The 24538-nt window shown below is 46.0% G+C and overlaps 1 protein-coding gene across 2 annotated transcripts in view; it reads right to left on the bottom strand.

Moving 5' to 3' along the window:
- Positions 1-16060: 16060 nt before the first annotated feature.
- GRIN2B (glutamate ionotropic receptor NMDA type subunit 2B) overlaps positions 16061-24538 on the bottom strand; it is a 388323-nt gene continuing 379845 nt past the window's right edge. For both annotated transcript variants that reach the window (XM_073222983.1, XM_073222984.1), the window contains 3 exons: positions 22858-23045; positions 20274-20512; positions 16061-17934 (listed from right to left, as the gene is read on the bottom strand). In XM_073222983.1, the coding sequence (XP_073079084.1) occupies positions 16078-17934; positions 20274-20512; positions 22858-23045 (2284 nt within the window). In that variant the 3' untranslated portion in view covers positions 16061-16077. The remainder of the gene's footprint in view (positions 17935-20273; positions 20513-22857; positions 23046-24538) is intronic.

Raw genomic sequence — 24538 nt, 5'->3', positions numbered from 1 at the left:
AACTTTGTGATCTAAAATCATTCCAAAATTGAAAAAGGTTTCCTCTAACTCTATCCCTTGATGTATTTGTTCTCCAGAGGGACCTTCAGCTTCCCAGTTTATGTAAATGGAATCACCATAGGTCTAAGGCTCTTCTACTCAGAATCGTCTTGACTAAGAGAATGGAAATTATTTGAGAGGAGGTGCAATGCTTGAGGAGGTGCAGTGCTTCTCCGTGTCTTTCTGGAAGGAAGCCTATGCCTCTCTCTACTGTCAGTCTGGCACCGTTTTTCTGGATTATCAAGAGTAGCACAGCTTCCCCTCTTGCCAGGGCTCACAGGGAACAGTGAACAAATCTCTCCAGGAATAAACCAGAGCCTCAGGGTGTTGGTGTCATTGTCTCTTGACCCCAAATATTCTATCCTGCTTTCTCTCTTCATTGCTTTTAAATTTTTCTCAGCTCAGTGAAGAGTATTTTTCAGAATAAACCTTTTTGTCACTTGTCACTGAATCTTCCCTATTACACCTTCTCTCTCATCCCAATAGAGACACAATGTTAATGGTTAAAAATAATGTAGAACAGCTCACTGTGTGAGCTAGGTAGAAATTCTGGGGCTTTAGGGTCCAGGAGAGCTGAGGGAAGTCCTATCACCCGCACGTTCAAATGGAACCCAAGCATCCCCCATCACACACGGCTTGCGCTTTGAACCAAGAAAAAGAAGAAAATGTAGCGACAGCCACAAAATGCCTCCACGCCCACAACAGTCGCCTCAATCAAAGTCCTGGTGCCCATCCTCACAGAGGGTGCTTAGGGTTCCAAAGCACATTCCTCCCCACTGGTAGGACTGCAGGCTACCACCGGAGGGCACACACTCTCCGAGCCCTTGACCTTGAGTTGGAGCTCGCGGTAATAAAGCCTTTCTTGTTTACTCACCATTCTTCTCTTTACCTTCTCCATCTTTCCAAGTTAAAGAATATTGAGAAACCCTGAGAAATCATCAAGGGTTCCTTTTAATAATCTAATAGTTTGGGTAATAATGCAGTTTCAGGAATTCATCCCTCCTGCAAAGAAAAGAGGTGATCCCAGACCATGAAGAGGAAGCGGGAGAGCCGCCAGAAGGCGACCATGGAAGGGCGAGTTTCCGTGTGCAGAACCTGGGAGGTTCAACCACAAAGCCCCCTTTGCAATGGCTAAAAGCATAAGGTATTTTTGTTCTGTTTCCTATTATAGCTATCATCCTTTTTGTTCAGCGCCAACCACTTAAATCTGTTTTGGGATCATGGCTGCCAGGAAAGGAAAGAGAACAGGCACCTCAAAGAAGAAATGGCTCTGGAGAAGAGAATGAGCACCCCAAAGATAGGAGTCAATGAAATATGCTGATTCTACTCACTCTTCATGAATTTCCATACCAAATTGTGTCCGTAGGATGTTTGACTGGTGATGACCAGGTAAAAATTTCTCCACAATGTGGGAGAAACAGAATGAAACAGAAACAAAGGAAATGAGAAAACGGTGATGATTGACCCAGAAGGTCGTAGATTTGTTCTTGGTCTCATTTATCTTCCCATCCATCTGGCCTTTGCCCAAACAGGCTTGTGTAGATTATTTTTCCATGTAAACTGTATCGACTTTGCCCTCTTCTGTCTTTTCATAGGATATCTAGCACCCAGGCCCACTCGAATCTACCCCACATGGGAAGGTATCCTCATTGAATGTATGCTCTCAGCTTAGCAACTTCAGTCTTGTATAGGTGTGAATTTTCTTTGTAAACCATTTCCTTCATGGTTCCCTGAGCCAGCCTTGTGGCAACTCTGCTTGAGGGCTGCCCTTTTCATTTCTACTATATTCTTTAATACTAAGCACAAGAGCTCTATGGTTTCAATTAAATAATCCTCTGTTATTTCATGCCCTTAGGGTCTCCATGAATCCTTTTATCCCCCCACCCCAATGAATATAGCTGTAGCTTAGCCAGAAATGGTCATCTCAGGGGAGATACTCCAAATGCTCATCAGCCATTGGTCCTGTTACCTGTCATTGATGAGCATCATGATCCAAGCATCTGTAATGACACCTGTGTGAAAGATGGAGTCTCCATGGAGTCAAGGTAAAATAGCACCCCCCCCCCCAACCTTAGCTTACTATGATACCATCATGATTTCATGTGGCCTATTGGGAGGCAAAAAGGAGAGAAAGGATATTTGCAATTGACATGATTCTGAACTTTGAACTTAAAGAGGGGTCTAGTGCCCTCCTCTGCACCATTCACACATGGGAATAAAACTCACTTCCTCTGTCTGCCCATATTCTTTCCTGAAGCCAGGCTCTGGGAATGATTACAGTGTGCAACTGATGGGATGGACAACTCCCCACTCATCACTTTAGGGACATTTCCATCTTTCTACTTCCCCTAGGGACAGGATGTACTAATGAAATGAAGAAAAATTCTACATAAAGCTTAGGACCTTTAGAGCTCTTTCCCTGTTTTTAGTATAAGCAAAATACTCTGTGAACCAATATCTGTTCTGTGGCACCAACTAAACATACTACTCTTTGGAAAGACCGATGAATACTTCCTGAGCGTGATGCCATTTATCAGTGAACAGGTGGACTGCACAAAATAGTGGCTGTAGGATTCTGCGGCCCGGGTGCTTAAAGAATTCCCCTTTATAATCCTGGGGCAAAATCAAGGTTTCCTAAGAATTCTCAAGAGACTTTTATGAACCTTTGCAAGGCCCATGTCTCCCTTCCTTCAGGCAGGCAATATTTTATTATGAATCTGGGGGATCTAGATCCTTCCTTCCAGAATTCACTGCATATATGAACTTCTTCATGCTCCCACAACTAACTCATGGCTTAACACTGGAATCATGCTTGCTATGTTTGAACTGGATCAAGCACATCTGGGTATCCAGAGAAGAATCTGAGGGGCTCTCCCTTGAGGTTGCCTTCCTCTCTGTGGGCTGGCCAAAACTACTATCGCGACTTCCTCCTACACATTCCTGAAGGCTCCCTTCCCCATGTAACAGTCTGGAAGAAATTCTCTCAATTTTTCTTGAGCTTTTTATTTGTGTGGGTTACATGCTAATAAAAATTTTTAAATAATAAAAAATTATTAACAATGTCTTACCCCACAAAATTCAAAAACATTTTTCTTATTTGGCTTTCAACTCTTCATTATGGAAACTTTTCTCCCCCTTTCTCATTTTCCCAGTTCTCGCATCATTCTTTACCCCTTTTGACTTGTCTCTTTAGGCTCTTATGGACTGTGAGGTATGTGTGTGCGGAGCATTCTGTGGAGGAGACAAATTTTCAATGGGAAGATCTGGATAAATCAGCTGCCTGGCGTTCATGATTTTTCTCTACCATGAGATGCTGAACGTAGGGTGGGCTGGACATTCCTGGCAGCACTGCTCAGGGAGCTAGGCTGAGAGACATTCAGACCAGTTTTGGTGCTATAACCTTAATTTTGGCAAATCGTCAAATTTTGTTGTGCTCCAACGTTTTTATCTATAGAATTAAAGGTGATGCTATTCCATACCAAAGGAGATTATTTGTAGAAATCGTCATGATAAATTGTCCCATATCCACACACTAATGACTTTGATTTACTCAGAATGTACCACATGCTATAATGTGGAGGTGCACGTGGGCTGTTGGCGACCCAAGAAACCATCCCTTTCCAAGGAGGGGCAGCAGGGTCAGGCTAGAAATAACCAGAGCTCAGGACCTTTTTACATGGGAATTAAGCTAAGGATGCTCTAGGAGTGATTCCACAAATTTCTATGTGCTTCATTTCTTGTGCCTGCTACCAAGAAATAAGCAAGGTAATTGCCCTGTGCCTAGGCATCTAAGAGTGATCCAGGGACAAATTTCTCTTTTCTGGGATCCAGAGTACCCAGTTATGCACAGCAGGCTCTGTTCCTAGTCTTTAAAATACCAGGGGGCTGACTGAACCAGCCTCACTGGGCTCTGGCTTCGTAACATTAAACACCACGCATGTGTTCAAGCTCTGTGCTCTCTCAGCTTCTTTACCTGTGTGTGTGTGTTTGTGTGTTTGGAGGGTGAGCTGCTTGAAACTGACTCAGGACGCAGAACTCCTCGAGGTCCTTAACCTGAGAGGGCAGTAAGAGAATGTAAGAGAGGGTAGGGGAGGGAAAACAAGGTTTTAAGTGCTCTGGTTGTCGTACAATGAATTTGCATCAAAAAAGGGTATTTTTACTAATTTTTTTCTCAATAAGAAGTCTCCCTGGATGCTTCTGTAGCCTCCTTGCTTCCTGCTCAAGTAAAGTCTTCTATTTTCCCTGTTCCTGACCCTGGGAGAGGAAAAAATGATCGATTTTTCCATGGCATGTATTGCCATTCCTGTCCCCACAGAGGACAGACCTGTCTACCCCTGCTCATGGTGTTGTCAAGAAGAGATGTGGGCACACATGGCTCTGTGTGGATCTAAGCAATGGACTGTCTGTCTTTGGGGAGACTGGCTTCTGCTTCTCCAACCTCCTAGCCCTGATTGTTACTGGGACATCAGAGGCCCATGTGGATTCCACAGCAGGACAACTAGGTTGTTCCCTCACAAAGGAAATGCTTCTTTCACATAAAGCCTGGATATTCTATCAAACCTTGAGGTGTCAGTAATTCACAGGCTAGGTAGAGCCAAAGAGAAAACACTAGCTCAGTAAACTATATATCCATCCAGTTCTAAATGAACACTTTCATCAACTGAGAATATATCCCCGCTCCTCCATAAAGTGATTGAAATTGGGAATTTGGGATCTATTTTGTTAGGCATGTGTGTTTGTGCAGTATGTGGAGTGTGTGCATGTGTGTATGTCGGGAAGGTTTACAAGCACACGAGAGCTCATGGCGAAGAGATCAAATCTGGTGCAGCTGTGCTGTTCTGGCAAACGCGGGAGGCGTTGTGTAAGCTGCTAAGAGCATGATTCAGACAGAGGCGGGATTTGGGCTTATCCTCTGGTTTGCAGCGGTTCTTCTATCACAGCCAAAGGGGACATTAAAATAGCCCTTGGTATCAAAAGAAAATGATCAGTTACAATTAAAATGTGACAATGACCTCGGGAGTTAACTGCACAGACTAATCTGAATGTGATTGAAGCTTCAGGTAGGCATGTCTTGGATTTTAAGAAAAACGTCCTCTCTGCAAACAGGTAATATCCTTATCTACAAGCAGCAGGCAGCTCAGCACATTGCCATGCCCATGGCCACACCCCCTTAAGCCGCGCTCCTGTCAGATCTCACAGACCCGAGTCCCTTCATGCAAGGAGGACAGAGGAGTCACAGCGCGGTGGCTCAGATTCTGTAGGGAGGGGTGGGGGTTGCGAGGAGCCATTCCCTCTCTGCTCAGGTCAGAACCTCCCGGGTGTGGCTGGGTCCAGGCTGCACACTCACCGGGCCTCACAGTCAGGGCTGAAGGCAGCCGGGGCACAGTTCCTGCATCCCAGCACTGCGCTGGACAGCTGTTCCCTTCCGGGTATGCTTGGCATGGGATCAGAGAACCTCCGTGTCACATGCGGCCATGAAGGTGGTCCTCAGAGAGTGCTTTCCAATTTTTGAAAACTTCCTTCTGCATCGCAGGTGACAGTGAAAGTGGAGAACAGTATGAGTAACCCTATCCTCAGTCCAGTATGCCCAGGAAACAAGGTCCAAGTCTGAGCGAGCCTCACCCTCCGGGCGTGACCTGCATCTGGAAGGTCATCAGCGCTGGGTCTTCCTCGTTTCCAAAGCTGTCACCAACACCAGTAACACAGGGAATCCAAGAGATCAGATGTAGGCTGCAGGCTCTGTGACAGGTAGGAGGACCTGCTGTAGTTTCTTGTCCTTTTCCTTCTTCCTGTCCTCCCTCAACACTTACAGCTTCTTACAGGCAAAAGAGTGACACGAGCACCTCACGGGTAAACTGCATCCTGGATATGCTTTGAATTTCCTGGCATCTTCTTCATTCCATGGGCCAACAGAGATTCACGAATGTCCTTCCTGAGGACGGCACCTTCCCACCCTCCACCAGCCATTATCAGACTTTTTGTTTCATTGGTTAAAACAAAACTTTCACAACAGAGCAAGTGAGATTTTGCTCTAAAATATGAACTATTCCCACTCCGAGGACTACCTACACCTAACAGGACTTTCGGGGAGAGAAATCTCCCTCCCGACTTGCACTGTGATTTTCATTAGGGTGCCTCCCAAGCTGTCCCACTGTGCCACATCTTGCCAATAATAATTCTCTACCTGCCTCCTAGCTTTGTTCACTTTTTTGATGAAAAGATGTGGTACTGCCTGTAACTCATTCGAGTTCAGTTCTCTCAAGTATGCTTTAAACTGGCACACAGCGGCAGAAGATGCCTCCCCCAGGAGAGTAATTCCTGATCAATGACATAATGAGATTTACAGGAGAGGATGGCCAGAAGGGAGCATTATCACTTATCAGAGCAGCTTAAGTGAAAGGGCAATAGCAGCTCAAGACTTTCCTCAGGGGGACGAACAGTGACCAACACGAACTAGAAGGAACAGGACAGGTGTTTAGTTAAAATACCCTGGAGGTGGGAGTGGGGGAGGGGAGAACAGGGCTCAGAATGAAGGGGCAGAGGTTTGTTGTTTCCTCCCGTGTATTGATCTCTTCACATTTAGAAAGAAAGAAGGGGGTTGAAAGCTAGACTTCTGGGATGGCTCATTCAAATCCTACCCCACCTCCATTTGCAATATACAGATCAGAAATAAGTGCTTGATTATGTCAATTCTCATTTTCCCTTTGAGAGAAGTTCCCTACAGACAAAGCTCCAGGAAGGGCTAGAATTCAGAGTCTAGGAATGAAATCTCAGGACAAGGCTGTGAGCAGCACAGACAGTTCCCCCATGTCTGGCCTAGCACAGCACCAGGCATACAGCATAATGAATTGGTCCTACTGCACCATCACTAAGGGGCTGTAAGACTGTGTGATTAGTGGGCCTGAATTGTTACATGGTCCTTTTGGTATTGCATGTATTTAAAAAAAAAAGCTACAGCTTACATGAAAGCCAGATCAGTCCCAGCATAGGTGGGGTGGGTAGACTTGGTCCACGTAGTGATCTGTCTGGAGACCAGTTCCACTCAAAGCACTTGAACAGCTCCTGACACCTAACATTTGATCAATACCCTGCATGACTTCTGCCTCTGTCACTTACTTCATTTGTGGACATGTAGTCCTCCAAGTACATTGTACTAACCCTAAAACAGTCACAGAGTAACCTCAGAGGACAAAGCAAAACTTACCAAGATCCAAATTCCTCTTTGAAATAACAATTAACATGGAAATGTACACATGTAGTCTATTTCTGTGGCTGCAGGTAGGTGAGGAAATATAGACAAAATGAGGAAAGACTCATCCTCAGGTTTTACTGCAAATTAAAGTATCCTGTGGGCAAAATAAAAGGACTCCTTTTTGACTATAATTTATAATATTAAATATTTACCAGTGCCTTCCCCTATATCAGATGCACTCGCAGGTGCTCCAGGAGATAAAAGGTTGAATAAATGCATGGCCCTGACCACAGGGCATTTATAATCTAGCAGGGGAGATGAGATGCATGACCAAATAGCCATCAAGTAAGATGGTCTGTGATAGCTGACACTAGAGAGTTACAATTAACTCACACAAGGCAGAGTTATTTACTTTTGGATGGGAGATGAAGAAAGGCAGACATGGTGGTCCATTTGTTCTGGTCTTTAAAGATTTACATAGAGGATGATGGATATAATGCAAGAAGGGAGTAAGATGGGAGATAGGGAGGAGAGAATTTGGGGTAAAGGAAGCAGTTTGAGGGAAGACACATGTGGGGGAAAAAAGTCGGTCTAGGAAAGGTAGGAGACAAATGGGTGGGCCTGCCTTTCTGGGCCATGGGCACACAGAGGCAGGTAAAAGAAGCTCTTCTTGTTGGTAGACTGTAGCCAGTAGAACCCGTTGAAGGTTTTCTGTTTGTTTTTGAGTTGGAGAAGGACATGATTGAATTTACATTTAGGAAGTCCTGATTAGAGTAGATTCAAATATAAAATCTTGGAACAATGCTGAAAGACATTGAAATAACCCCGAGTGGAGGGAAGGGTCTGGAGGAAGAGAAGACTGGGAAAGTTTAGGGGTCAGGAGCACCAGGCTTTCCAAAGGATGAGGGAAATGGAAGAGGCGTAAGTGGCTGAAAAGCTTCATTTTGGTGACAGAAGGAATGGGGGTACCATTAACTGAAAGGGGGAATGTGGAGGTTATGCTGGCTTGCAGGGGTGGTCTTGGATATTTGACTCAGTATGTAAGTTACTTGTCCAGAAGGTGACTGGAAATACACCTGCATTAATTCAGCTGAAGTGAAAAGTGGGGTCCAGGGATGAAGATTTGGAATTCATCCTCATTCAGAGTGGCTGAAATGGTGGCAGACAGAAGTATCGCCACAGGAGCATGGAGATGGGGAGGGTCAGGCTCAGAACCCCATGGAATTCAACGCTGAGGGGCTAGGAGGAAGAGTAGGAACAAGTGCAGGGACACACAGAGAGGACCAGAGGGCAAGGGTTAGGCCCAGCACGCTTCCAAGGGTAAATTTAGGCGAGAATCCAGAGTTAATATTCATGAGGCCAAATTGCAAGGAAAAGAAAGGTATTGGGTTTCATAGCAAGAAGTTCACTGGGAGGAAGCCACAGAGTAGTTTCAGGAGAGTGGCTAGGTGTTACCCCGTTTGAACGGTTAAGCCATGAGCATCAGGCGAGGAAGTGAAGAAAGGAAGACTCTCCGGTTGAGAAGTTTGGAAGTAAAAGATGAATGGAGATAGGACAGGAATTGAATGCAAGAGTCTAACTGGATTGAGAGAAGGTTTGTTTTTAGAGATGGTTGTAGGATTTGCTTGTAGATGGTGGCGGCGTTGAGAGATCTAGTTTTAGAGACGGTTGTAGGTGGATATATGGAAGAGATTAAAGACACAACAGAGAAGTACCACTGGCTGGAGTGGACCTTCAAAGAGGTCAGAGGGTGGGTCTCAGACCTGGGAAGAGGAGCACTGAGTTGGGAGGGGGAATGCAAAGGAAGGACCGGAGGCATTTCAAGGAGAGCAGAGCTTATGGGCGAACTCAAAAGCCAGGCATCTTTCCTTAGTAATACGGCAGGGAAGATGGCCTGCTGGAAGAGAGGAGGTGAAAATGAAAGGAAAATTAAACCCAAATTAACCACTGTGAGAATGTGACATGGAGGCAACGTTGGAGAAATGGCAAAGGTGCCCCAGGTGGGTAGGGTTCAGGCGAGACTGAATGGGTCAGAGTTGAGCTCTTCAGCCCAGGTTTTCAGGCCTCTTGTTCTAGGGGATGGACTGGGGGAGGGGAGGACGGGACACGGCGCTGGGAAAGCAAGGCCCATGGGGCAAGATGCAAGAGCACGCAGAGGTTGCTGGCGGTGGTGTTGGTGCTGTGGGCGAACACAGGCTTCGACAGAGAGGGGAGCGAATGAAGTCCAGGGCCTCATGGACCGCAACCACAGGGGGGCTGAAGGAGAGCAGAGCAGAGAGAAAATGCAGTGGCGGTGGTCAGAGGGACATGGAGTGACTTCAGAAAAAGAGGTTCAGGCCTCGCATGGTGGGGAGAGCTGAATCCCTGCAGTGTTTTTTAAAATAACACAATGGATGATATTGAAGACTCACACCACGAAACTGGAAAACATTAAACCTGCATGTATAAATATACCAATTTATGCATACCTATTTATACATACATAATACAAACATTTAAATATTTTATACATTTGCATTCATTTATTATATGAGTATAATATACTTCATTTTAAGATCTTTTATATTCTTCACAGCACCAGCCCAGGGGCATAGTATGTGCTCAGAACACATTGGTTTAATTGAAGTAACATATTTAACCAGAGCTTTTATATTGTTCTCCTGAATAGTAGAGGAATCTGTTCCACCCCCTAGATCACAAGGCTAAAATAATGACAAGGAAAGAGAGTTCGGGTTTAAAGTGTGGAAATGAAATCTTTAAAATCACAGTTCTGTAAAGGGCTGAGTGTCATGCTTTTTAATCGTACCCTCAGTCCTCGCACAGAGTTATGTTCCCATTGCCTTTGCCAAAAAGATTCCCCACACCAGAGTCCCAAGGCTGTCGGGGAATTCTACTCATCCACTCTGCTATCTCCCTTGAGTCCCTATCAGGGTCCTCACTCTCAAAGTCACACCAGCAGTTAAGTTTTAAAGCACAGAACAGCACCAGAGACTCACTGCGATGAACTCTGAGATGGATGCACATGGACACACTAGCAGGGAAATGTGCATGATTTCAGATGGTCCCACTGTCTCCTTGTACTGCTAGCTCAACACATCACTCCTTGGGGAAATTCTTTTCCCTTGCTTCAGTACTATAAGTTAGAGACCCCTGAATTCACTAACCTTTCCAAGGCCCCTGATTTCACTAACCTCTCCAAATAGCAGTGACTTTCATTGAAGGTTTTTTTGGGGGACTCTGTCATGAGAACAGATAGGTGTAAATACTTTGTGCTGTAGCCCATAGGGCCCCTGTGTGACTGAGTCAACTCAGTTGGGATGCAATCAGATATCCTGTCATTATATATAATGGGAACCCCCAAACTAGAATGGAATCCTGGACCTAGATTTAAGTTCTAAGACTGATGAATCTACATTTTAGTGATGTCCCAACTACCCAGTAGGTTGACACAAGAATTGCCCACTGGTTAAGTTGTTGTACCTGGTAGTCCACTAGCTCCTGAACAGTTAGTGTGTGTTGGGGTCACTGGGTGCCCCATAGAGATGGGGAAGTACAGAATATAGAACTCAGTTAAACTGGAAGATTAACTGAACTGGGATAGAGAATAATTATAGTAACGTTTTGTTATCCTAACAGTAAGTCAATTTGATCTTTTTAGCTACTTATTCAGTAACGCGTAATGGATGAGAAGCACAGAAAGACTCCTAGTCTTTACTCTGCCCTATAAGGTATTGAACTGAGAAATTCATACTGTACACTCATGTGATGCTTACTGAAAACAGTGCCTGGCTAGGAGTCCTATTCCTGTGTCGTATGAGCCTTAAATAAAACCAGGTGGAGGATGAGATGGTTTAAATGTCTTATACTCTAGAACCTGTATCTTTTACTTCCTACTTTGTTACTTTTAGCATTCTTTGCCCTCTTCTTCTTCTAATGTATAATTACTTTATTTACAGAAAAGGAAGCAAGAATCCTCATGTAAACTAGGTGTTTAAATGTATAAATCCCTAATATGGCTTAATATGTCACCCTTCCTGGGATTACTTTCATTTACATGACAGATGAGCAGCTCAGTGCTAAAGCAACAAACCTGTGCAGGAAGCCAGTAGTTGAAGTGGGTAGAGAATGAAAAGGAAAGGTCCTCTCGGGACCTCTGAAGTCACACCATGGACTATATACTGTTTGGAAGGCCAGACCCATCCCAGCACACCTGTCCACCTTTGGCTGCTTCTCATCCACAAAAAGTTCCTTAGACAGAAAGAAGAGTCTCTGACACTCAAGTAAAGGAAGCAAATGCTCTATGCAAGTATTTGGCAGTCTACTGAGCACACATTTCTTATATGGCTTTGGGCTCAGAGAGCACCTAAGTTATGGCCGCAATACCTGGAAATGCCTAATGCATTCCTCAAGAGCACCGCAGGTGCCCCATTAATACACACATCGAGTCATTCTTAACACACCAGACACACACGGGGTGTCGAGCTACGACAGGGCTTATTTTTTTTAGATAGATGGGGGTTGAAAGAATAAAGTGAGTTCTGGAATACATTTTTCCAAGGGCTATTGCCCCAACAATCTGGTTATTCTGTCTCTCATTCTTGAACTCCCTAAAAAACCAAACAAAAAGCAAAAACAAAGAAACCCTAGTTCTTAAATGAGGTGTGCAGGTGACCAGCACGCTGCAGCTTGGATTACACAGTTTCTTTACCCCCCCCACAGAGAATTCTCTCTAGAGCAACTCCTGATGGCCACGGAACACCGGGTGGGTGATACTCACTTAACTGTATAGACAACTCCCATTTTATCACATTATGCATGTCTTTTGGCACTACTGACACTACCAACATATAACAGAATCATTTGTGATTTGTTCCCCCAGTCACAACAGGGCTGTGGCCAGTACGCAGGAATCCACATTAAAAATGTTTCACATGTTCTGGCTGAGGATACACAGTGACATACTTTGAAACTCCAAAATCCACTGGACATGCATCACTCTGAAGGGTGTGCACCTTCTTGTCTCAGGAAAATTCAAGGGCCATATTAGCTGAGGTTGGGAGAAAATGAGATTGAAGCATTTCCATTGAGAGGAATGACCCAGGACCACAGCGGAAGGGAATGATAAGGGAACACAAAAGATGTGACCCTTAAGAAAACTGGAACAATTGGTGCTCCCGAGGGTGTCTGCGGACTCGGCCAGTTTGGGACAGACGGGGTCTTGTACAGACCCATCTGTGGAATAGATGCCTTACTGCCGAGTTCACCCTCATGCATTTTACTGGCTTGCTATTTTGGAATGAAGTAACATTTAGGACTTGATGATGCCCAGCCTCCTTTTCTTTAAGCTTTCTCGAGAAGGCCATGAATATCTTATTTGGTCCCAATTTGACCATCCAGTTGAGGAGAAGTGACCAAATGGGGCCGGAGAAGGGGTGTAGAAAAATGACGTTGTCCAACTGACACCTTTTGACAGTGCGGGGGATGGGAAAAAGCATAATGTAGAATCTCAGGTAAATGGATTTGGAAATTTCATCCTGTAGTAAAGAGAGAGAGGCTGCCACCCATCATAAAGCCAACAGTCCCGTGAAAGAAATTCTGTTTGTCTGGTTAACCCGAGGTCAGGGTGTGAATACCTGGCTTGAGGCAAATAGCACCTTCCTGATGGCAGAAATGATGACAAGGCAGATATAAAGTCACTATTGGCACCGTCCCTCACATATGCACCCTTCTACCTCTAAAACCAACTTCCACAACCTTCCTAAGAGAATCCTCTGGCCACTGGGCTTTGAGCAGATTTGGTAATCTTTTCTGGAAGAGCATGCAAATTTGTAAGAAAGACATGTATGTATCCAGGGCTGCCTCCCTGTGACCAGACATCACAGGCTTTGAAAAGTAGACTTAGTGGGTATTTTGTGGGTGTGTGTACAGTGCTGACTTCTAAAGAGTGAGGGAGAGGGCAGGGAGGGGGCCCCTGCTCAGGGACAAGAAAGGACAGAGTCTGAGGGCTGGGATGGTTGTTAGGGGAGGTTTCTCAGGACTGAGCTTCCAGAAACCCCACAGCCACATCAAGAATGAGAGGGTCATTTGACCTCATTCTGCCTGAAGCACATTTAGGAATCTTTCCTACCCTGGGCACTGATGGGGAAAACATGGCGCCACCAGCTTGACTTTGCCTGGGATGCCGGTGATCTATGGTCTGCCTGGAAGACAGGAGATGGACCTGGGTTTTGCTTGGAACCAAACGGGACCCTGGGCCAAGCCCCGGCCCATGGGCACGGACACTTCTCACAGACCAGTAAGAAGACTGGGGGGTTGGGGAGTGTGGACATGAAGTACTTTTCCCTGGCTTTGTCACCACAGTGGCCTCCATTCGCATTCACTTTTTTTCCAGACACCCTGAAGCAAAAGCAGTTCCCCCGGTGGAAAATGAAAACCCAGAACAGGACACTATTTTCCCCTTTCATTCCCATCCCCGCCCCACACCCTCCAGCCCAACAACCTGAATACTCACAAGAACACTTCATCTGTACAAAATTAATTAGAAAACAAAATATTTACATATGAAATAAACACCATCTTGATTTCCGTCCCCAGCGGAGGCCGACAGAGCCCCTTTGTTCTAGATTGCTTGGTGAGTTGGTTTGGTTTTTTATCGGAAAGGGGTGAGGTAAGAGGAAGAATGAGGGAAGAGGCCCCTGACCTCAGATGCTGCCAGGGTGAAGCAGTGCTTATATGGCCCTTCTCCTTCCTCCCGGACGCCTCACACCCTCTGTCCTCTCTGTCCAAGTCTTCCCTTGAATCTAAGGTAAAGCACTCATGTGCTCTCCTCTCCAAATCTGTGAGAGGTTCAGCCCCTGGCCCCCAGGTTCATTTTAGAAAGAAAACAAAGCTTTTCAAGGCCTTCAGTTGGCTTTAAAATGAAAGGTACTGAGGTAAAGATCAAGGAGGGGCTGGGGGACAGCAGTCAAGGGCAGGGAATGAGGAAGGGCAGAGTCAGGGCAAATAAGAAGGCAAAGAGCAGCCCTGGAGGGTGTGACTTGAGGAGACATGGCAGCTTCCTTCCAAAGGAGGATGAGCACCTTTCTGGTTTATGTGTCCTGTGTGCAACATGGAGATCCTGTGGCCAAGCTTCCAAACAGACCCAGGGCTCTGTGGTTGCCACCTTGTGGAAGGGGAGGATGGCAGGACAGGGTGACGGACCATTGAACACCCCTACCCCAAGTTTCAGGACCGGCAGTGACAAATACTCATTTCCCTTCTCAAGTTTCCTACTTTTAGTGAAGGGGGCATGAGATCTGCCAGTACCCTCATCCCTGGAGTTATATATATATGTATGTGTTTTTTTTCCTTATTCTTGAATGGTACAATCTGGAAGGAAAGGAGTTGTCACAGGGAGGTGGAAGGGCTTCTAGCAAGCATGTTCACACAGGGTTCCATAGCATTCTCAGGCAGGCAGACCCAAAGGGGCGGTGGGCCAGCCCCTCCTCTCCCTACCTCCCCACTTCCAAATCTCTTCCCTTCCCTTATGCCTCCTGAGCTGTACTCACAGAGCAAGCTCACTCCTTTGAACTGATGACTCCATATGTGTCTTCATCAATTCTGGGGGAACAAGCCTGCTCTCCATGCTCCAGGTTAAGTAAGAAGGGATCAAAGCATTGAAAACATCCCCCTCTCTCACTTACCCTGCCAGAAACGATTCCCTTGGTCTTCAAAGCCTTACTGTGCTCTTCCCCAGACCTGGCCAGGTGAGGGTCTAAAAAGCTCAGAAGAGCTTCATAGAATCTTTTGCCTCAAGTGTGGGCAAAAGAATCATGGCTGCTTCCATGTCCCTTTAGCCTTCCTGGAAAGTTCTTGGCCAAAACTAGTTCAAAGTATTGGCAACCACAGAGGAATCACTTGTGCACCCTGTTCTTGTAGGATTACTCACCACTGTTTTACCTAGACCACAGAAGCTTCTCTGTCAAGAACTTCCATTCTCCTCCTTCAGGAAGGGTGAAGGGTAGAGAAAGCCAAAATTCAGGTAACACATGACCATCTCTGTTTGTATATAAGCCAAAACAAGCACACTGATTAGGGATATCGAAAGGAATGACATTATGAGTCAAGGTTGCCTGACCACATGCATGTCTAGACTACACATGTGTATGCATGTATATGGACACAGATGCACATGCAGTCCATCCTCTTCTGCCTCTAGTGCACCATGAAACACCACAATGATGCACTTGCCATCATCCACCCATGAGCTTTCCTCCCAGTTCACCACTAATGAGTCTCACAGAATTGAAGCAAACACTTTTTGGCTTATATATAAACCACACATGGTCTACCACGCTCTGCTTGGCACCCTAAACAGATGCCATCTAAGCAACAAGAATTTAGCAAAAGCCTCTTTCCATTCACAGGCAGTATGCTAAATAGCCTTATTTAGATGCTTATACTTCCCCACCTAAATATAAAGATCGGTTTGGGAAGGGCTGTCTTGTGCTCAAGTGGACTCTTTGTGCTTCTCCTTGCTTAAGGTGGTGGCAGAGAGTCCTTCCATGCCAGGAGGAAGCTCGCATGCAGCCACTTCCTTTCTGCACTGCACCCTCCCATGCTGAGCAAGCCCACTGCACCTGCTCCCAGGAACAGGGATGACTGACAGATGGGGATGGAGGAGCCAAGTGGGGAGGGAGAAGACAAGGTGCAGTCCCCGGGGGAATCAGAACTCCAGGATCCCATACATAAACTAAAACAATGAGAAAGGGGCAAATGGGAACCAAGGTCACCCCCATCACCCTCCATGCGCACCACACGCCCCCAGCCCCACCCTCCCATACCCACCTTAACCTCTCTTCCCTCACTCAGACATCAGACTCAATACTAGAAAGTTTCTCATAAACATGCCCATTGCTGGAGCCATTGAAAGCCCTGGGGTTTTTGTTGTTAGGCACACAGGGGTTGGACTGGTTCCCTATACAGACGTCTTTCTGGAAACGGCCTGGCACAGCCCCATGGAGGGCCGAGACCACCGGCTTGTTGGTGACAAGGGCACGGAAGTCTGGCCTGGCTTTCGGCGCCCCCGGCACCGTGGGCTGCCTGAAGAAGTAGGATTTGCTGCCATGGAGCAAGCACTGGTCGTCCCCAAAAGTGGGGATGAAAGGGTTTTGTGTGACCCGGTCAGGGTAGAGCGACTTGCTGAGCATGTAGCTGCCGCCGGGGTTGTTGTGGTGGTGGTGTCCGGCAGTGGGCACTGAGGACTTGCTGTTGGCGAAGGTGCTCTCACCGGCTGGCATCTCAAACATGTGGGCGTAGGGACTCCCATCCAGGAAGCGGCCCTTGTCTTTCAGGCTGACGCTGCGTGGGGCCAAGGCGGCTTCTTCCTTCTGCAGGTCCACGAAGGTGTCGTAGGAGTGCTGCCGGCGCAGTTTGTTCCGGGTCTTCTTCTGGGCCTTGGAGTTGGTCGGGCTCTGCGGGTACTTGGTGGTGGGCGCATTTGATGTCACCGCCACCGGCGCGGCTGGCTGGTCCAGCTCCTGCAGGGAGTTGTCCTCGCTGATATCATACAGGTTGCCCGCCTTCTTGCAGGCCTCGCACCGGATGCACGCCTGCCGGCCCGAGTTCTGCCCCGGCACCGCCGGGGAGTAGTTGTGCAGCTTCGAGGGGCAGCTGCGGCAGAAGTTGCCCCCGGAGCGGTCCTCCCAATCCACATTGGTCAGGTTCTTCTCCCAGGGTGCTGGGACCCCGCTGACCACGCCGTGCTTGTCGCCTGCCCCGTGCTTGAGGTGCGACCTGTTGGCGCAGGGCCCTCCTCCGCCAACCGAGTCGCGCTTGAAGTCGTCGCTCTGCTCCTTGTAGATGTCTGTCAGGTCCACGTGCTCCCAGTGCGGCGAGTTCTCCTTGGTGCGGAACTGATCCAGGTAGAAGTCCCGCAGCCCCTCCTTGTCTCGGAAGTAGCGCTTGTGGTCGGGCGAGCGCGGCGGCCGTCGGCGGTAGGCCAGCTCGATCTCGTCGAACTCCCGCCGGGACTTGGCCGAGGCCGGCCGCTTCTTCAGGCTGTCCTTGTACTGCTGCTTCCGCCGCTTGGCCGCATTGCCCTCGATGTTCCCGTAGGTGACGGTGTGCGTGGAGATGTCGGACACGTCGGAGCGGATCAGGTCATCGTGGCCACTGTAGCGGTCGCTCTTGAAGGAGAACTTGCCGTACAGATCACTGAGCTGGCTGTGCTTGGAGGCGGGGAGGCTGATGTCCAGCGGCTTCTTGCTGATGGACCTGGGCTGGGTGGTGAATGGCGGGTTGTCGCAGTCATAGAGCCCGTCGATGGAGCTGGCGCTGCCGATGCTGTGGGGCCGGTGGTGGTGGTGGTAGTGGTCTTGGTACACGTTGCTGTCCTTCAGCTGCAGGTTACCAAAAGTCCTCTCCACCTCGCTGATGTAGTCGCTGAAGAGGTTCTCCTCGCAGGGCGGGTTGTTATAGGATTTGCAGTCCGAATGCGTGAAGCTGCGGCGGTGCTCAGAGATGTCATAGACGGATGACTCGCGGCGGATGAAGTCCAGGGCGCTCTGCGGGGAGCCGTTCACACCAGACAGGTTAGCCATGTTCTTGGCCGTGCGGAGCAGGCGCAGGATGTTGGAGTGTGTGTTGTTCATGGTGGCTGTTGGGGAATTCATCACGGACTGGCGCTCCTCGATGGCCACGCCATGGATGCAGCTGTAGATACCCTGAAGCAAGGAGAGGATGCATAGGACAATTAGGTATCCAGACAGGCTAGAGAAGGCCACGGAGGTCACTCTCCCCTTCACCACCACGGATTGCCTAACTGGATATGAAGTCAGGGAAAACATGACATAGTCTAATACACTCATAGAGTGATGTGGCTAGAAGCTTGCCTGATTTACCACCCTTAAGCTGAATAAATTTCATATCACAGGCTGAGGTCAGTGGTCTTGGCCACACCATGTACCTTGAGCAAACAGACTGAAATCACAATGACATTCTTGCCTCGACTCTACCATTGACTTGCATGGATTTTCCTTTCTATGCCTAGGTTTTCATCTGAAAAATGAGGCCATGATATCAACTGAGAGCAAAAAATATTGTCAGCCTCCTGGAAACCAAGAGCCATGCTCTCCAGATGTCAGGGCTGCTTTTTCCTGGCTGGCCATCCTTGGCTGGCGGTAAAACACAGGGGAGATCAGTAGTGCACAATTGCCACTCTTTTCCAGCTCTGACAAATCCTGAGCAGCTTTTTGGATTTTGGTCACTGAATAACTGAGTAGTTCTCTTCTTGAGCCAAGAAGGAACCAAATTGACAGAGTGAATTAGGAAGCCCCAGGGTCAAAGAAGGATTTTTCTCCTGCTGGGTCATACACGGTGGGAGGGAAGAATTGGGACAGATACCAAGTACTAAATAGGAAGATATAATTCCCTTGTTGAATCCTCTCATTTATTTTCTCTTTAGCTCTGGGTTTCATCCTTATATCTCACTCACTTAATTTTATCATACATTATTAATGTCTTAACAAATTAGTATTGATTGTGAGCCCCCTGTATACAGCTCCTTGTACAAGGCCTTGAAGAACACTGTCCAGGAGAAGTTATGAGTTGGGTACAAGTCTAAAGTCAAGCCAACCTGTTAATATTTTGCTCCCTGCCTTGGAAGGTGGATACATTTGGAACTTTTCACCCTGGCAAGGGAATTATTTGAAGAAGAGGTTGTTTGAATTACATCCTTAAAAACAAAGGTTATTTGTTGAATTTGGAAAGCTGTCCCAGTGGACGGGGATGAGAGGAGAGAAGATTAGAAAGCAGAATTGCAGCCAAATGGGAAAGAAGGAAGGTTTCACTGAGGTAAGTCTCTCTGTCCCAGAGGTCAGCAGCCAGGTGAAAGATCTTCAAGGTAAGGTTACTTTTTTTCATAGGCTTCCTTTCTAACCCTTCTTGTTAATGCCCAGAAGGAAATGCAAAGCATTTTTCTTCTACAGATTCATTGATTATGTTGAATGGCTATGAATGGGATTTCTATTATTGGCCACCAATCTCTAGTGCTTCTGACATTACCCTATCTGGGGCTTAAGCAGGGCTGTGCCATTGAATAAAGTGGCTCATGCACCACAAATTCCATCCTCCTGCTCCCAGATTACTGGATGTCCTGAATCAATTCACAGCTGGAGAGGAAACTGTTCTCTATCATTAAAACACTACAGGAAAATGATGAAAAGACGGGAAAATTTAGTAAGAAATCTATTTTCTTACATAACTCCATTAGAGCCAAAGTTGGTTACATCTGAAATCTAGACCTCTATTCTAAAAGGGCATTTGAGTTCACCTCTAATGAATGAGTCCCCTAACTTTATTAATAAAATCAAAAGAAGTCTGCTTTTCAAAAAAATATTTTTACTCTTCTCTGTGACCCTCTGTTCATATTCAGAATTGTGTTCTGAATCCTTATTTCGGACTGAAAACAGAGAAGATACCTAAATAAAGAATGACTTAAGAGTTATACTCTCGCTGTAATTAGGAAGTTTCTAGAATGTAAGTTTCTTATGGGTCAGAATTCACTTCTGAAGGTTCTGTTAAGCCCTTTAACTCCCCTAACTCACACATGGCTAAAACATATAGTGGAAAAGTGAACCTACCAATGGTATACCTTTATATATTACAATAAGAGAGATGCATTACATTTCACTATATAAATAGAAATATGGTTTTTAAAAAAAGATTAAATGACTAATCCAACCTATATAGAATTAACTAATAATGATGAAAGACATTTGGTAAAAGGTCAAATTTTTCATTTTGATAGATCTGCCAGTTCTTATTGAGAACCAGAAGTCCAAACCCCACCTAGAAAGCTGTTTCTTGAAGGAAAAACAGTACCATCCACTTTCTGAGCCACATAAAATTATATCACCCACCCCCTGGGGAAGTGTCTATGATGTGGCCTCCTGCTTTAGCAGCTCAAGGCTGGAGTGCATGCCCACCTGGGTCTCTCAGCTTTGCTCAATGCTAGACTAAGCCGTCCTTCACAAGCTCCTGGTGCATAAACCAAAATACTTACTCTGCTGATGGAGAAGACCATGCCAGGTTTGCCAGAACAGACGCCCATGAAGCAATGCCGGAACTGCCAATAGAAAAGGTGCTCGCAGATGAAGGTGATGAGGCTGAGGGCCATGGCTGCCCCCAGCATGTAGAAGACTCCTGCCATGTTGTCAATGTCCAGCTGGCTGCTCATGACCTCATTCTTCTCATTGTGGCAGATGCCAGTGAGCCAAAGAGCTTCCAGCTCCTCCATCTCCCCTGGACACAGGGCAGAAAGGAGAATAGGAGAGAGAAGAGAGGAGAGGAGGAAAGAGAAGGGGGTGGGGTTTTGGGAAAGAGAAAGAAAAATATGAGAGAGAAAGAGAAGAGGGCACATAAAAAAGAAAATTTCATTAACACAATTAGATATTCATCAAGGTACTCAACAAGTACTCAGTGAAAACTTAATATGAATAATGCGGTGATACAAGGATATCTATCTACCCACCATAAATCATATATAAATAGTCAACGTGACAAGCTATATGCAGGTAACAAGATTTCAAATTCAGGAGAATAATTTGTGCATGGGGTGGCCAGTGGGTTTTCATGAGGAGGAGGAAAGGGAACATGGTGAATGGGTGAGTTTGAATTTATATTGTACAAAAAGGCACTCCAGGCAGCAGAAATAGCACAGTCAATCGCAGGAAGGTGGGTAAATGCAAGGCCTGTTTGAGAAAGGCATGCAGAAGGGTTCAAACAGAATAACAGTAGGCAAAGGAAGAAGAATAAAAAAGTTGATGCAAGATTGCTGAGGGCTGAGTATCAGACTAAGTACTTCAGATTTTACTTTGTAGACAGTGGGAAACAACTAGTCCAACAAGTGATTCAGAAAATTGCTCTTAAAAAATGTGCAGAGCAGATCGGGTGGTGAGAGGAAAGAGATAGCAGAGAGATTGATTGATTTCTTAGGGACCTTCAGACTTAACTGATCTCTTGTTGTAGAGGAACATATAAATATAATATTAAGAGTAAAGGGGAGAAAGTTTGAATCAAATGAGACCGCCAGATTCAGACCTGTCTCCTTGTATTGCTGCTTTAGAAAGCTTTGATTAATTCAGTGCATGCCAGGTTACAATAACCTTCATTCACTTCACTGGATATTAGAAATGAGAACAGTAGAAATCTTAGACAAAAAGAAAATGAAAGAAATTGTATGCCCTAGAATACATCTAATTCTAGACAGGCAAAATTTTGAAAAATCCCTAGAGAAAACTGCCTGTTCCAATAGTTTGCCTAAAAAATTAAATTTTGTTTGTATAACCTGACCAGAGCTTGGGCAACTTTTGCAAATCATCTCTATTGCTGCTCTTCCTCATAGATGGAGACTCCATTATTACCTGGACGTCATAGCGACATTAAAATTACAGATGCTCTTATACCAAAACGGCTTGTTCACACTTCAGCTATAACCCTCTTCTCTTTCCATTGTTAAGCAAATCACTTTTTACTCATTTCTTTGATCAGACTCTTACTCTCCTCACTAGTGAAACAACCAACTCCTCCTGGAGTCTGAAAATCCAGCTGTGCTCTTCTGTCTCTTATCTCATCCCTAACAGCAAAGATTCTGCAGATGTAATTTAGAGAACCGCTAGGCTGATGGCCCGTGGAGCCAAGCAGTCAGGCTGCTCATCCATAACTGGATTCGCTGCTGCGAGGCTAAGAAGAGGACAGGTGCAAAGAGGGGAGAGGGATGCAGACGGCATGAGGATCATGAAATAGGAGATGAAATTTTCTCAGAGTTGGCTGGCTGCTCTGTCTGCTGCCAGAATGACCCTGGGGAACTATGAGTGTCTGCCTCTGGGGACCCTATCCTCTTCCAGCTGAAAGAGCCAGTTGGCAGAGCGGGAAGTGTGACATGGCCACAGGTGTATTTCTCTGGACACATAGAAAGCAGAGACCTTTCCAAAGTTCCATCAGTGGCTTTGGCTGCATGTGAGATTATTTGGAACCTCTAATACCAGCCTCCCTTACTTTATCCCTGAAGGCTTGATCATACTTTGCAATCCAGAAAACACACCTCCTTGACCAACTACTTGAATCCCCTTCTCCAAATTTCACCTGTTATAGACTGAATTGTGTCCCCCACCCCACCAAATTCCTATGTTGAAGTCCTGACCCCCCGTACCTAGGAATGTGACTTTATTTGGAACTGTGGTAACTGCAGGTGTAATTAGTTAAGATGAGGTCAACCTGGAGTAGATGGGCCCCTAATCCAATATAATTGGTGTTCTTAACAAAAGGGGGAAATCCTACAAAGGCATGCCGAGAGGAAGGATGCCATGTGCACACGAAGGCGAGGTGGGGCGATGAGTCTGCAAGCCAAGGAACGCTGACTTGATCTTAGACTTCAGGCTTCAGAACTGTGAGACAAATTTCTGTGGTTTAAGCCACTTGGTTTGTGGCACTTTGTTATGGCGGCCCTAGGACACCAAGACAGACCCCCCCATCTCATAGGACACAGTGAAATGCTTTTCTGGAAATGCCAGGGCTAGAGGCATGGAAGAGAAGGGTCGATGTTTGGGACTGGTCATCAGACATCTCTTTCCCTTTCTGTAACTCACCATCCCCAAAGAGTTGCAGGATGGCAAGGTCCACCTGGCGCTTCCACCCGGAATCCTTTTGGATGGCAATGCCATAACCAGTGGAAGCAAAGACCTTCCCACTGCCAATGGTCACCAGCTTGCAGCCTTCGTCTCTGCCGGCCATGTAGTTCAGCACTGCTGCATCGTAGATGAAAGCATCCAGTTTTCTGTGCAAGAAGAAGCAAGTAAACAAAACCTAGTGAAGGAATTTCAGTAAAAAACTACTTCTGGAAACATTAATATGAAGCAGTGGGACATCAGCAAACTGTGGGGAGAATGGTTCAAAGTAAGGCTCCAGTTGGAACTCAGCCTGCATCTACAGCCTCAATCTCAGGCTGTTCCATATGTGATTTCAGGTTGAAAGGAGAAGTTCTTTCCCTCCTACTGGGAATGATGAGAATGGAAGTCAAGCCTGAAGCCAACAACTAAGCTGTCTGAAAAGGAGAAGGAGTAAAAAGGAATCAATAAAAATAATAACAGAAATAATGAAAAGTAACCATCACAATAGTAACAACAAATAGCATGAGTTAGATTTATATAACATTTTTCATTTCTCAGTTCATTACAGCCCAGAGTGGGGATAAGTGTAGGTGTATGTGTTTCAATAGATGTGCAATGCTATTTTTCGTGGTCAGAAAGGTTTCAATATTCTGTTTTGTGACACACAGAGAGCAATGAGTAGCAGGGCTGGTGGCAGCATAGGCTTGTATGTTAAGAGCAAATGTGTGAAAATTCTGAGAAGAGAATGCAGCCTATAGAATTCAGATCTCTGAAAACCCTGAACTTAGAGGAATCTCACTTTATATATTGTGCATTGCAAGGAAGGTATATGTAGGGAAGGGAGTAAGCCTAGGGGTAAGGGCAGGAAGGCATGGATCAATATTTGAAACCAACATTTAAACACTTCAAAGGTAAAGGTAGACATTCAGATACAGCCATATAGATAATAGAGAAGTCTGGGAGAAAGAAAAGCATGCATCATCCCCTTCACTTTCACAAGTTAAGTTAGCTTCATCCCTCCTTAAGATCTTAAGAAATAAGCCCTTTCTGGCATGCTAAGACACAGAATATTTTTCAAAAGGCCCATAAGTACCCTATAGAAAAGTGGCACCCCAGAAAACCAAAGCTCAAATATGACTGAGAACTACAGTTGTCCCAGGGCCAGGCTCTCCAAAGTGGTCTGACCACTAGCTCAAAGCCCACCTTCTGCAATCTGCTGTGACTTCATGATGATATGATGGAGTCTAACAGTACTCAGGGAACACGTACCTGGGTGGCTCTTTTAGAACTGGAGCCACTGGGAAGCCCAATGCTGCTAGTTATCATACAACTCAGGAAATCACCTGCAAGACCACTTGGCCCCCACATCCCACATCTGTAATGCTCAATTGGCTTATTCCCCAGCTGTAGTTTCTGGAGGCTAAATGAATAACTGAACCAATGTGGCTGGGATTACACAAGCCACATACATGCAGTTGGTGAGCTCCTTTTAATAGACAAATACTACCTATACATAACAGTATATAACTGGGTCAAAGAATGCCTATAAAAGCTGGAACTGGAGATTAGTCAATCCATTCTCACTGTTCATTATCTAAGAACTTTGACTCTTCTTTTATTTCTCCCTTGTCCTTAAGATACTGGAATTATCATTTTCACC

The sequence above is a fragment of the Manis javanica genome, chromosome 15, assembly GCF_040802235.1.
Source record: "Manis javanica isolate MJ-LG chromosome 15, MJ_LKY, whole genome shotgun sequence".
In the NCBI taxonomy this organism is placed as follows: Eukaryota; Metazoa; Chordata; class Mammalia; order Pholidota; family Manidae; genus Manis; species Manis javanica.
This window is presented reverse-complemented; position numbering and strand designations above follow the sequence as displayed.